We start from the raw sequence: 14,469 nt of genomic DNA, 5'->3' as shown, positions 1-14,469 counted from the left end.
GGTTATCTGTCGATTTCAGCCTGGTTTTCTATTATATTAAAAACAAACCAAATTTCTGTTATAGAGTAGTAATATTTTTTTTCCTTTGAATGGAGGTAACTTCCTATATCTGCTTAGTTCTATTAAGGTATACATGGAAATTGTTTATTTTAGCATTTTAAAAGCAATAGTCCTGAACGTGTTGATGCTCCTAAATAACTGTAAGTACTTATACCTGGACCTTCTTCAGATGAGTAATAATAAATTAATATTCTTGCATTCTAGGTCTTTAGCCATTCTTATGTTTTAAAGGAAATACTAGATATTATTTATAAATATATCCTATAAAACAGTAACCATTCCATTCATCTTCCATTCCATTCATTCTCAAAGTTTCCTCTTAGCATTGCATGTTTTATTTTCCTTTTAGCCCTTGGGAAGAATTTTGTCAAATGGAAAGAATTATACGGGTGACTTTGCCATGAAGTACTTAGAAGTCAATGTTTCTGATGTACTCTACTTCCTAAATTCCACTCATAAACCTATACTGATTGAGTACTAGGTATACTCCCAGGATATGACTCCTACATGTTACACACTGACTTGATTAATAATTTTATTAATTATTGCTTTATTTTAAAATACATGTTAATTTTATTTTCTAGTTAAAATACACAGCCTTTATGCAGTATCTTGTGTTTGGGCAAATACAAATATAAAACATTTCTGTCACTTCAGAAAGTTCTCTTATCCTATTTTATGCCTTTTATTTTAAATTTTATTTTTTTCCTGCCAGATGTTCAGATATCCCACCTGGAATCCAAAGAAGCTCCTAGGAAGTCTGCTGCTTTGAATATATATGATTTCCGGGATCCTACAGACAGAAACTACTTTGCAAAATTATGGGCCAAACTTTCAGCCAAAAAAACACCAGTGGTAAGGGAGGGACTGAAGGGGTGAAGTGGCAACTGAGCCTTACATGATGTCAGGCAGAAAGAGGATTTGATATTTGGGGATGAATGAATTACCCCAAAATTGTTTCCTTACTGGTGTGAGCCAAAGACAGAATTTTCCCCTGCTCTTTCTACATTTCTAAGAGTAGATACTGATTCTAAAAATAGAATATCCAAACTCTGACACTCAGTTCTTCTGTGAGAATAGAAGAACACTTCAAGAAAATTAACACAGAAAAATACGTATTTCATGTATTTAAGAGAAAACTTGCTGTCTAGCTGGGATGTAATTTTGAGTACTGTGGGGCTGAGTCTAAAAAGTGAGTCTACTGGGGGAGTCTGTGATTTAGACCGGTACTGTTTTTCCTTCCAAAAAGTTGTACATGATGGTGGAATTTGCTGGCACACATTTGTACGTGCACATACTATTACAATATCATTCCCTGATATTTCCCCTTTACCTCCCCTTCTCCTTCCCCCAGTACCTTTCCTCTACTCTACTGGTCTCACTTCGATTTTTATAACATAGTACTATTTCAATCAGTCATGTAACTTGGTTTTAATTCATTTCTCTGGCAACTTAAGAAATCAGCATGCACAAGAGTGTCAAATATAAAATGGGCCCTACATTCAGATTAGGTTGTACTCATTTTTCTTTTGTAGTCGTTTTTCTGTGATGATCTGGGAATACAAAGAGACTTAAGAAGGTGCAATTGCAGATGTGACAGAACTTTTGATTGTCAACTCTGTGCTTATGTTTTCTGAAACCTAGCCTATTAAAATAATTACATCATCTTCTAAAGTCAGAGCCACAGGCAGTGACCAAAAGCATAGACTGATTACTGGTCTCTTCCAACAAAAAGGCTCAGGCTATGGTACATACTGATGGCTCTGCATTCTGTTTTAAGTCATAATAGTTGTTGGGTATTCTAGGTGCAGGAAACAGGTATTTCTGCATGCATGTCCTGTGTATTTTTGGTCTTCTGTCTGCTGGCAGGCCTCTTCCAACAGGCCTTCCTTCCATGTACCTGTACTCTCATCCTGGTCCACCCCAACTCTGTCCCACCCCTTGGCTCTGTACCCACAACTCGCAGCAACTTCCTCTGTCTCTTCAATTCATAATGCTGAAAGCAAGATAATGTGTTTGTCTCACTTGACTTTTTTAAGCCATGCCACACAGGTTCTATTAGAGCACTCGTGCAGGGCAAAACCTAGGACTATTTGGTACAGATTGTGTCTTAGAAGCAGCAGTGGGTGGGTATACTCTAAGCATCTATAAATAATATGAATTGGTGCCACCATGGTTGAGTGCAGGAAATTCATACTTATTTGTCCAAAACTAAAGTCTAAAATTATTCTCATCCACTGGGATTTGTGGGAGACCAAATATCAGTCATTAGAAATGGGGATCACTCCCTATATTTGGTTTAAATTCAAGAATTCTAAGACTTCCACTATTCTGGAAAATTATAGAAGGGCCTGTGGCCTCCCAACCACTGTGGTTACCTTGGAGATGTTCCTTGTGTAAAATACTAGATTCCACTTGAGCCAGTGACTGGCATTCTCTGTATCTTCTGTACTGCTAGTAGTTTTTTCTCCACCCTACCCCTTAAGTCTTGTGGAATGCTGGGGTGCCAATAGAGGTGAACAGGTAACACCCTCTTCACTTGAGGAACCCATTCCTTCTGCCATTGCAGTGCTGGGAAATTCAGGTCTTCACAAGCTATTCTACAGTCTCCTCATCTGCCCTGGCCTTCTTAGATGGTATGGCTTGATGCTTCTAAGAGCTTAGCCTTTCAAATACAAGTTCTTGAATCTCCATCTGGAACATGGGGTATCCAGAGTTCAGATCTCCAGACCACAAAACCCTGACCACCTTTATTCCTTCATGATAAGTGCCTGACAACCAGACCCAGTTCTTTAGAACTGTTAGATTGTCCTGCCACATAGTCAGACAGAAGCACACACCATGGATTGGCACCCTTCTGCAAAAGGGTATTCATGCTGTATTTAAACATGCTCTGTCTGAATGTCTTGCAGGTCTTGTTAAAGATAGCTTTAATCTGGTTAAGGGCGCTAAGATCTGGGAACCGGGGAACAGAAATGGAAAAACCTACTCTCTGCTCTTTTAACTGTGATCCATCTCTTAAAAATTTAATATAAAATTAGCAAACAGTATGGAGAAATTCAGAGAGAGGAGGGTGTTATAAAAAGCATGAAAGTAGAAGTGGCCACCTAGATGGTGATAGATGGAGGAGGGGAGCAGGTGTCATAGATCACCTGGGGTCAAAAAGAGTCTCACGAACTTTTCACATGCCAGGTTACTCTTTGCCTGCAGTGTGGCTCACTGAGAAGCTATTCAGCACCTGTAATCCAGGTCACCCGCAGCCCAGTGCGGAACTGGAACATCTATTGTGTCAGGTATCAGGGGTTGGCAGTCACTAATCCATGATGGTAACATCGCTCAGATCCAGGAAGCTCTGGTGCCCTTGCCTGTCAGTGCTGGTAGTGTAGATAGAGTTACAGTGTAACAGGGTAGTTTCACAGAAAAGCAAACCAGGTCCTCCAAAAATCGACAATTCACTTGAGAAATTAGTGCAAATGTCATTGCTATTGTCATACCTATGGGTAATTCATTTAAGGTTATTTTGGGTGCCTCATTTTTCTTTTAAAGATTATGAATTTCAACAAATTGCACTATTACATGCAACTACAGTGTACCAATAAAATATGGAAAAAATTAACACTTCAAAAAATTATTCACAAAAATTATGAATTCAATTCTATTTCAAAATTTGCAAATATTTATCAAAATGTAGGCAATCTCACAGGTTATTAGCCTTTTGCACTGCAGGAATAATGTCACAAAATAAGCAACATACTTTTTAAAGATTACAACAGAAGATTCAGTAAGATGTTACAATGTTATGTTGGGGAACATAATTGCCTGTACATAGCATTTAAAATTTAGATAGGGCTTTCATGTAATTATTTCTTGTATTCCTCACTGCAGGTCTAAGGAAATGCTATTTTCCTTGTTCTACTTTGGAGTGTTCTAGTGAAATAGAGAAAGTAATTACAACTTCCTCTGCCAAAACAAACAAACAAAGGATAAGTTGTCTAAAAGGAAGAAAGAGTAGACATTTTTCAGTTTTTTAGATTTAATATGTTCATATTTTCCTTTGAGAATTATCAAGAAAGTAATGTCTAAAGCAGAAATTTCTATCTGTAATATCTTCTGGGAGGTTCTGTTTCTCTGGAACATACTTCCCACTTATGTTAAAGATTGCCTCTTCCCTCTGCTGCTCAAACCCACCTCAAATCTCACCATGCAATGAGACCTTTTGAGCACAACCCTTCTCATCTAATATTCTGCTTCTTCTTTGGCCACAGTGTGTCAAGGTATAATTACAAAGTAATGAGGCCAGTTTTATGTATGACTTATGGAATTCAGTCTTAGTCCTTGGTAGACACATGTTATAACTAGGTGAGTGAGTATATGTTTGTTATGTCTTTTTGGTCTATGCTTGCTTAACTATTGGTTCTTTGACCCAAGAGGAAAAATGCACTTGTGTGGTGTTCTTGCCCTGGGTAATTTTACAAAAGTCACTTTCCTGTATGTGAAACCATTTCCTCTTCTACAAAGTAGAAAAAATATCTACTCTACAATGTCTTTGTATTAAATTCCTTTGTAAATCTTTGACTATAAAACAAATGTTAGTTGTTACTACAGTGATGGTGATGGTGATGGTGGTGATTTACAGGGAATGGGGAAGGGCTGAGACCTTCAGCTGTACTTCTTTTTTTTTTTTTTTTTATTATAAAATTGTAAACAAATGGGATACATGTTGTTTCTCTGTCTGTACATGGCGTAAAGGCATACCATTTGTGTATCAGCTGTACTTCTTATGTTCAAGAATAGCAGCTCTACTTTGGGGGCTTATCATAGGGGCATTACCAAGAACTTTCAGATCCATGAAAAGTGGTTTATTGGACTTCTACTAATGGCAGATTTAGTGCTTTGGACCAACCCTCCTGCTGAAGACTACTAAAAAAATAACATTTTAAAAAAATCTGGAAGATATCAGAGAGCAAACAGACAAGTGGAAAATTATCAGACCAGGAATTCAGGGAAAATGAACCTAAAAGTGGAGCCTTGTACCAGAGGTAGGCATGGTTGAAGGTAGAAGTGACAACTTCTGACATCTGTGGAAATATGAAAATCATATGAGGTCCACCAAGGAGGGAAACCTGGTTAACTGTGCTTACTTTGGGTTGGTAAGTGAAGGCCTGCAAACTTGCAGTAGGGGTGAACAAGAAGTATTCATAGGAACAACAGTTTAAGTACTCTCATTCCCGAAATTCCATGTGTTTGTCTCCAAGAAGATATTTCCAGGTACCAATAAAGAAAGATTTTCATAAGCAATCTTGAGAATATAATGTCTAGTTCACAATAAAAAAAATAACAAGGCATACAAGGAGATGGGAAAACATGAACTAAAAATAACAGAATTAACAGGTAATAGAAATAGGCCTATGATCTTCTAGATATTGGTGGAACCAAACACACATTTTGAAACTTCCAAGTGTTGATTATCAAACCCAATTTTTAATATGATCGTACTCAAAATATCCAAGATATAGGATAAAATTGAAAATTTCATCAAACAGTGGAGGCAATAAAAAATAACTACATGGGAATTATAAAGCCTATGGAGAGTGGAAACAATAACTAAAATTTGCACCCAACTAAGCCATAGCTTAGAATTAGTGGACAGGAAAAATAAATCTTAGATAATAAAATACATAGTATCGTGAAAAGGGAAGATACGCAAAGGAAACAATGAAAAGGTCTAATGTGTGTTATTGAACCCTACAAAGGAAGAGAAAAGATGGAACAGAAGCCAGATTTCAGAGGCAAGTGATGAAATCTTGTAATCCTAATGAGAGTCATTAGTCAGATTGAAGAAATCATAAAAACTCAGTACACATTTAATTTATTAATTAATTATTCTGGTACCAGGGATTTAACTGAGGGGCACTTAACCACTGAGTCACATCCCCGGCCCTTTTTTCTTTTTTTCCTTTTTTTTTTTTTTTAATTTAGAGACAGGGTCTCCCTGAGTTGCTTAGTGCCTCGCTGTTACCGAGGCTGGCTTTGAACTCACGATCTTCCTGTTTCAACTCCCGCAGCCGCTGGGATTACAGGCCTGCACCACCACACCTGGCCTCAGTACACCTTTTTTTTTTTTTTTTTTTAAATCATATTGAACTGAAAACATCTAAAGAATGGTTAGCGGTGGGCAGGGGATTACTTTCCAAGGGGCAACCATTAGCCTGACAACTGACTTTCCAAAAGAAATCATAGAAGTTAGAAGACAGAAGAATATCTTTAAAGTGGTAAAGGAAAATTATTGCTAGCCTAGAATTTTGTACTTAGTGAAAACACTATTCCAAACTGAAAATGTATTAAAGATATTTCTACACAAAGGAATAGAAAATTTCTCAGAGAAAACCTACATAAAAAGAGACTGTAGGGAATTTTCTTTAAGCAGCATGAAGATGATCTGAAGTCTAGAAGATTAGAGACACAGGAAAGATTGAAGAGCAAGAGAAAATGTAAATATGTTAGTGAGTCATAAGAGATGTTAACTGTATAAAATGACTTTGAATATAAGTAGAATTAAAATGTATAACATTAAAATATAAAAATGATGTATAATTACAAGAAGTCAAGAAGGTTATAAATGGAGATGAAATGTCCTATAATCCTGGTATCTGAAATCCAGGAAGAAGGTAAATATAATAATATCAGCCTGCTACATTGTGATGAATCAAGAACACATTTTAGTCTCTATGATATCACTAAAAGAAGATCGATATATGTACAATTTTAAATCTTAACTGGGGGCAGAAGTAGAATAATAAATAATCCAATCTTGTGTCAGCAACACTAGCCAGTGCAATAAGGCATGAATAAGTAATAAATAGTGTAAAGCTTGTAACAGTTAATAAATGCACTTGACAAAGCTATGAGATATTAGTATACTTAAATAAATTGAATTTCAAAATAATTGCAGCAATTTAAAATGTATTTTTAAAAAATTAAATATATTTTCAATGGCATACAAAAATAAAATATTTAAGGATAAATCTAATAAAGGATGTGTGATGCCACTACATAGAAAGATATAGAACATATTATTTAGGAAATTTGAAGAACTAAATAATTAGAGGGCTAGACCAAGTTCATAAACTGCAATAATTAATAACATACAAATGTCAGCTCTCTACAAATAAAATTATAAATTCAATGCAATCCAATAAAAAATCCCCACAAATTATTTGTGGAGATTGATGGCATTTTAATATTTATATGGAAATGCTGGTATTATAAAATAAACTAATAGACTGAATAAGAGCCCAGAAACAAATAGGAAAGTCCCCTCCCAAAAGATAATATTTAGACAGCCAACAACCAAATGAACAGGTATATACCACCTCAGGAAAATGCAAAATTGTAACCATAATGATACAGGACTATGAATAAACTAAAAAATGCTAACACTGTAAGGACAGACTTAACATGTGACAATTAAAATTCTTATAAGACAATTTATGGGAGGTTAATTGGTATGCTTTAGAAACTAAGGCCTTACTGAAGTTGAATATATCAAAGGGTAGGTACAAGGATGTTTATAATAGTATTGTTCACAGTAGTCCTAAACTGGAAATTCAAATATTCATCAGCAGTAGAATGGCTAAGTAGAATTTTTAAATATCCATATGATTAAATATGTATAATAATGTAAGTGGACAAATTTTGCTTCTTGTGTATCTCACAAGTATACTGTTGGATCAAAGAATTCTGACTCAAAACATGCAATTCCATGAATGTACAGCTAAAGAACAGATTATATTAACCATAATTTTTAAGGATGCAAACCAGGTGATAAAAATGTAAAGAAGAAATGGTAACCATGAAAGTCAGAGAGCGCTTCTTTGGAGGAGGAAGAAAGCAGTGATGGGTGAAGGATGCTGGCTGTTGTTTGTGGGGTTTAAGAGGCCACCTGGAGTAGTGAAATGAGTACCATTCTTTTCTGTTTGTTTCCTGCACAGTCTCAGTGAGTTACTTAACCCACTCTGGGATTGGATAGGATTTCCTAAGGGCTGCAGCTGAAAATCAAGGGCAGCATGAGGTAGGGATCCAGGGGTGATGCTGTACCCAAATCCATAGAAGTCCAGCTAGATGATTAAAGGATTTGAGCAGAGTGAGGAATCCAGGTCACAGCAATAAACTAGATTAGGGGGAGGACTTGAAGGGCTGACACCAGTGGATATAAGTCTGAGTGAAATGATGACGTAAGGAACTTGTGGCCACATACGGAAGGTAGCATCCACATGGGGGGGGGAGTTCATTATGTCATTGCTGGTTTAGCAAGTCCAGGAAGGGCCTTGGCTCTCAGTCATCCTCCCCATGTGCAAAAGGTCTGCCCTTCTTTCCTTTCCTTTCTCTTTCCTTCCTTCCTTTCCTTTCTCTTTCTTCCTTCCTCCCTCCCTCCCTCCCTCCCTCCATATTTCCTTCCTTCCTTCCTCCCCTTTTTTTCCGTCATCTACCCACTCATCCTATATTTGTTGAATTCCCACCATGTGTGTAGAATATGGATCTATCTTTTCAGTGTAGAGCAGACATGTGCTGAAGCCCTGTTCTAGATGCTAGAAGAGGCAGACCTGGTCCCTGCCCTGTGGAATGAATTTTCTAGCAGTGAGTACTCTGGTTGCCTGCCTGCGGTGGGGAGGGGTCGGTGCATCTCCAGCCCCTCTACCTGCTGCCTTTCTTTGAGTAGCAAATGGACTGATGCAGTGTAGAGATCCTCAGTCTTACCAATGCCCAAAGTACTGACAACTGTGTTTTGTTCCTCATCTCTAGGGTCATTGGAGATTTATTCTAGAATCCAAATGACTGGTCCTTGTCAGGAAGAAATGTCCAAGAATTTCTTTACTCCTCAAGTCTGAAAAAGATCTGCTAACATCATGTTTCTCAATTATTTTACTCTAATAATTTATGAATATAAGATGCTTTCTGTTAATATGACTGTAATTTTATATGAATTTAGCTGTGTGTGTGTGTGCATGTGTTACTGGTGACTGAACTTGGGAGCATTCTACCTCTGAGCTACATTCCCAGCTCTTTTTATTTTGAGACCCAGACCCATTAAGTTGTCCAAGCTGGCCTCAAACTTAGACTCCTCCTGCCTCAGTCTCCCCAGTAGCTGGAATTACAGGCATACCTCACCACACCAGACTAAAAGAATTTAGATAATTAAATAAATAAGATATTCAGTTCTCTCATTTCCTCATTCCTTGCTCTTAAAATTCTTTGTTGCTTTATTTTTTTCTCCCTCCCTATCTTAAGTGGTATTCTCTTTTCTGAATGATTCCCAAAGCACGTTAATTTGAACATCTCTAAGAGATTCTTGGAGAAAGGAAAATATAATTTTAATCAACCTTACTTCTTAAACACTTACAATTTTTCTCTTTAGATTTTATTTTTTAAACAAATTCACAGCTCTTTTCTTAGTCCTGAAAAAGGTATCTTACAAGTACCAGCCAGTTAGCTTTTTTACTTATATACACCTCACGTGTGATACTGGTTACAGAGGTCTAAGTTCTCATCCACTCTCTGATACCCCTCTGTTTCAGCCTCCTCCCTGACAGTCCCCAGACCCTCTTGCATAGTTAGCTCTCTGGAGAGCACAAAGGGCTGTGCTGACTTAGTCGATTTTTTTTTTTTTTTTTTTTTTTGGCTCCAGAGTTGTGTTGTGACGACTAGGCCTTTGCCTTCTAGACGCAGCAAAGTGACTTTCTGTACTTCAGTCATCCCTGTCTCTTCAACCCGCTCCTACAACCTCTGTAGGGATATCTACTCCCAAAGAAGGCCTATTCAGGGGGAAAATGCCAAACGGCCAGTTATTTGAGAGCAAATGGATGTGTACAGCATGTAAAGCCAGTTCAATTCTATAAGGTACCCAGCTCTGAGTACTGAGGCTGGTGACAAAGCATTGGGCACTTCCCTCTTCCAAGCACCACTTCCTTTCAAGGCTTGGAGCCAGTCAGCTCAGGGAGGAGCGGTTGCCCACCCAAGATTACAAAGCCTAGAAACCCTATTTTGATTCCAAAGAAACATGCTTTCTTTTATTTAGGTGGATTTCTCAGCGTTGACAAACCAGTGTGAGACCTGGGACAATAAAGCTGATCTCCAGGGTCTTTACCTCTGTTCTGTGTGTTGGGTTTGAACTCAGGATCCTCATGACTCTACATTAGTTCGACTTTTCTTTTACCATGAAACAAATTTATTTAGGTCCATGGGGGTCTGAATTACCATCTCAGATGTTCCCCGTCCCTTCATGAGGCCAGTTTTCAGGGTCCTCCTTTTCTAATCATTCAGTTACCCCCTCTTTAGCACTTACCCTAACGCACTGCAAGTTCCCGGTCACTTGGCCATCCCATGCGCTGACTTCATGAGTTGAGATGTTCAAGATGGATTCCCAGTACCTGTGTGGTTGTTTGACCCCCAGCATGGCTTCAATAAATATTTGTCCAATGAATGGACAAAGCAGTGATGGTTGAGTGAGTGTGACATTCTAGAATCCTCCCTCCAAAGTTGTCTTTGGACCTCTCTTTCCCCTTGTTCCCAGCGGTTGAGTGAGGGAATTGGCTCTACAAGGACTTTCTCTACTGAATCTCTGTTCTTCCTAAAATCTATATCATACTCCTTCTCATGATAAATTTGTTTTTATAGGAATAGATTTCTTATCTGAACCATTTAATTCCATCTGGGTCTCCTCCTGCCTTCCTGGCTGTTCTTTCTCAGTCTCCTTTTCTTTTGTTCCTCCCCAACATGTGTATATAGGAGCTCCTCGGGACTCCATTCTTAACCCTGCTCTGCCCTGCCCTTCCTCTCCTTTCCTTTCCCTCTCCCCCTCTCCTCCCTTTTCCTTCCCTCCTTTTCTTTATCTATTCTCACTTTCTCTAAAACTGAAACCCTAATCTTTGCCTTAAGTCATCTGTAACCTTCTCCATCCTAATTGATGGTAACTCCATATTTTCAGGTATCAAGGCAAAAACTTTGTAGTCCTTTCTTTCCTACCCAGTATCCAATCTGTCCCAGGAAATCCCGTTGACTCTACCTGCAGATTGTGTCTGGAACCTAGACGCTTCTCTCCAGCTACACAGCTGCTATCCTGGTGTGCTCTGCCATCCTATATCTCCTGATCACTGCGGTCATCTCCCAGGGGGTCTCCCTATGTTGACCTTTGCTATTCACAAACATGGGAGACAGTGATCGCTTACACACCTAAGTCAGACCACGACTGCCCTCTGACAGAATACCCGCAGTTGCCTACCTGTCTTCTGGTTTCCTACAAGGCTCTGCGTGGTCTGGTCCTCTGGGTGTCTTTGATCCTCTTCCTACTCCTCTCCTCACCTCAGCCCCACTGACACTGCTGGCTTATTCCTCTAACCCTCCAGCTCTCCTACCTCAGGGTCATTGCACCGTTCCAATTTCTGGAACATTCTTTCCCCAGATAGCCACATGGTTACCTTCCTTACCTCCTGCAAATTTTGACTTGGGACTTACCACCTTGATACTGTCTGCCCTGAAGTCATAATTAGTACTGCAACCTGCACCCCATACTCTGTCCCTGGTCTTCCTAATCCCCTTTCCCTGCTATACCAAAAAAAAAAAAAAAAACCTTTAAAGGGTTTATGTTACCCTCTATCATATTATGTTATTTGCTTTCTAATTATGCCTGTTCTTGGTCTCTCCCTGTGAGACTCTAAACCCTGCAAAGTCCAAAATTTTGGTATTCCTTTATGTATTCTGATTATCTAGTACAATGCCAGGCACATAGTAGATGCTCAGTTAATACTTGGGAAAATGAAGGGATAGGAAGCAGTATAATTTAGAGCACTGCCTCTTGGACAAATCATACATCTTTTCTGATGGTTCATTTTCTTATCTGTAGAGAGAATGATGAACGAGAGCTAGGTTGTTAAGATGATTAGAAGAGTTAATGGATATGAATTTCCTGATACTTCATAAGTATGCAGTATTATTATATTTTAACCACTAAAGCAAGGCGGTGCTAGAGCAAAAGTTATGAGCACAGTAAGATGCCACATATTTCCAATGATAAGATTTCAGTGTGTAAGAACAACAGTGACATTTTGTTTTTCCTCATATCCCAATATTCTGCCCTCATCTTATTCAACCTCTATGTTATCATGGCACAGTGCATTTGTGTAACCTCATTTATTATAAAATTAAAAACATACAAAGCAAATGTATGGATTATAATGAGGCAAACTTGGAACTTCGCCAGTCACTCCAGAAGCCCCTCCTACACCCCATCCTACTTCCCCTCCCGCTGAAAGTCATCACCTTCCTGACTTTGACCACACCAACTCCTTATATTTCTTTTGGGATTCCAGTTTGCTGTTTTCTATTTTCAAATAAATAATAGATCTTTTCAGGTTCTCCACCTATCCCTTTGTTTTCTTTACAAATTACCTATTAAAGAACTCTATCTGATCTGTAAGGTTTCCCACACGTTAGGGTTTGCTGGTTGGCTTCTTATGGTACCATTCATCATGGTCTCCTGCCCCTAGATTTCCTGCAAATTGACAGCTGAATCCAGAAGTTTGTTCAGATTCAAGGCCCATTTCTTTAGCAAGACAATAAGAGGTTCTATATTTTTTCATTAAAGGGCTCATGATACCTGGTGTTCTCTTTTTGTGATGTTAATAGCTATTGTTGCTCAATGTAGTTTTTAAAAAAATATTATGGGGAATTGAAATATGATGATTTTGGAATTCTATGATTTCACTTTCATTTATTAGCTGGAATAATACTATCAAGAGATGCTTCATTCATTGGCACTTGGTAAAATGGTACAGTTCAGGTAGGATCAGCAGTCTAAAAGTTTTTTTCAAGATAATAAATTGGTTTCCTATTATTCTCTGGAGATGATAAATTTATTTCAAACTTATTTTAAATTATTGGTGATCATTATAATTTGAATATATGCATCTTGGAAGATCATTTATCCACTAAATTTTTTAATCCTTATTGAAACACTGATTATATGGCCAGTGGAGTCTCTTCCAAGTTGACTTTCGTGTCTTTTAACTTGGCCCATGGACTTTTAATAGCCATCTTGTACTCTGATGTGACAAGACATTTCATGCTGTCTTGTGGTCTACCTGACCCAGGCCTGGAATTAATCTCTGCTCTGAAAAACCTTACTTTCTTTAAGTGGAAATGGTAGCACAAGAACATGGTGCATTTTAAGATGCTCATTGCTATTGGGATGGTCATTGTTTTTAGAGCTTTTCTGTGGAAAGATAAAATATTGCATGAGTTCAACTGAATATTTCCTATTTAAATGCACAGAGAATCCTGCTTTTCAAAGATATAGGACATGATGGATTTACAGTGTCCCATTAAATTACTCTTTTGCTTTGTTCCACATTCCACACTGAACAGTCTCAGAATAACAATATGAATACTATCAGACTCTGTTAGGGAAACCAAAAACAGTTATGAAAGTTTAAACAAATATTCTCCCTCCATTATTTATGGTTATAACAACACTATCAAAGTGTAGTATCATTACATACTTTCTTCCTTTTCACTTTCTTTGTCTTAGTTCTCAAATATGTACATACTTAAAACTCATCGTAAGTCCCTATGTCAATATTTGTCTAGTTGTTTTGTTTTCTAAATTTATTCGTGACTAGAAATTGAAAGGGTAAGGAACAATATTTCCTGAGTTCTTGTGTGTTGATAACAGTCTGTTATACTGTTATAATGTTATACCTCAATTGTACTTTTCATTATTTGTCCATTTCCTTGTTTTGTTTATCTTATCAAGTACTTTTATTGTTTGTGTGTTGGCTCTTCTTTGTCTCTTAACTAGCTATCATTTTCTCCTGAATCTATCTATCTTCATTTTTTAATTTTTAAACATTTTCTTCACTTGCTTTCTATTTCTCATGTCATTATTTCTTATATTTATTTGCTCTTGTATTTCTGCTTGTATATTTTTCATTTCTGCAGTGATTTTTCCATACATTTCTAATTCTTTCCTGAGTTCTGCTACTTCATTTATGAATTTTAAAAAAATAAATATTTTTTCCTCAAAGGTTTGTGTCATTTTCTTTTCTTCTTGTTCTTTTTTTTTTTTTTTTTTTTTCTTGAGGTGCTAGGGATGGAACCCAGGGCACTCTACCACTGAGTTAATACCTGCAGTCCCCTTGTCATTTTCTCAATGTCTCTATGTTTATTTTCAAATAGTAGATTACAGATTTTACCTGTTTTATGTTCAAATTTTTATTATAGGGGTATTGTTGCTTCCTTTTTCTCTTTTTTCTTTTAATAAGTATGTATAAAATGGGACTGGATACTTTCTATAACTTGTTTTTATGTGATATTAGTTTTCTCAAACTTTTAGAAGCAATCATGGTAGTTTTCTTC

General features: G+C 37.4%; 1 protein-coding gene across 1 annotated transcript in view; it reads left to right on the top strand.

Annotated features, from left to right (window-relative positions):
• Lrguk (leucine rich repeats and guanylate kinase domain containing) overlaps positions 1–14,469 on the top strand; it is a 103,789-nt gene that overhangs the window by 76,391 nt on the left and 12,929 nt on the right. The window contains 1 exon segment of the mRNA XM_047562099.1: positions 776–915. Within this exon segment, the coding sequence (XP_047418055.1) occupies positions 776–915 (140 nt within the window).

This window comes from Sciurus carolinensis, chromosome 8 (assembly GCF_902686445.1).
Source record: "Sciurus carolinensis chromosome 8, mSciCar1.2, whole genome shotgun sequence".
Taxonomy (NCBI): domain Eukaryota; kingdom Metazoa; phylum Chordata; class Mammalia; order Rodentia; family Sciuridae; genus Sciurus; species Sciurus carolinensis.
This window is presented reverse-complemented; position numbering and strand designations above follow the sequence as displayed.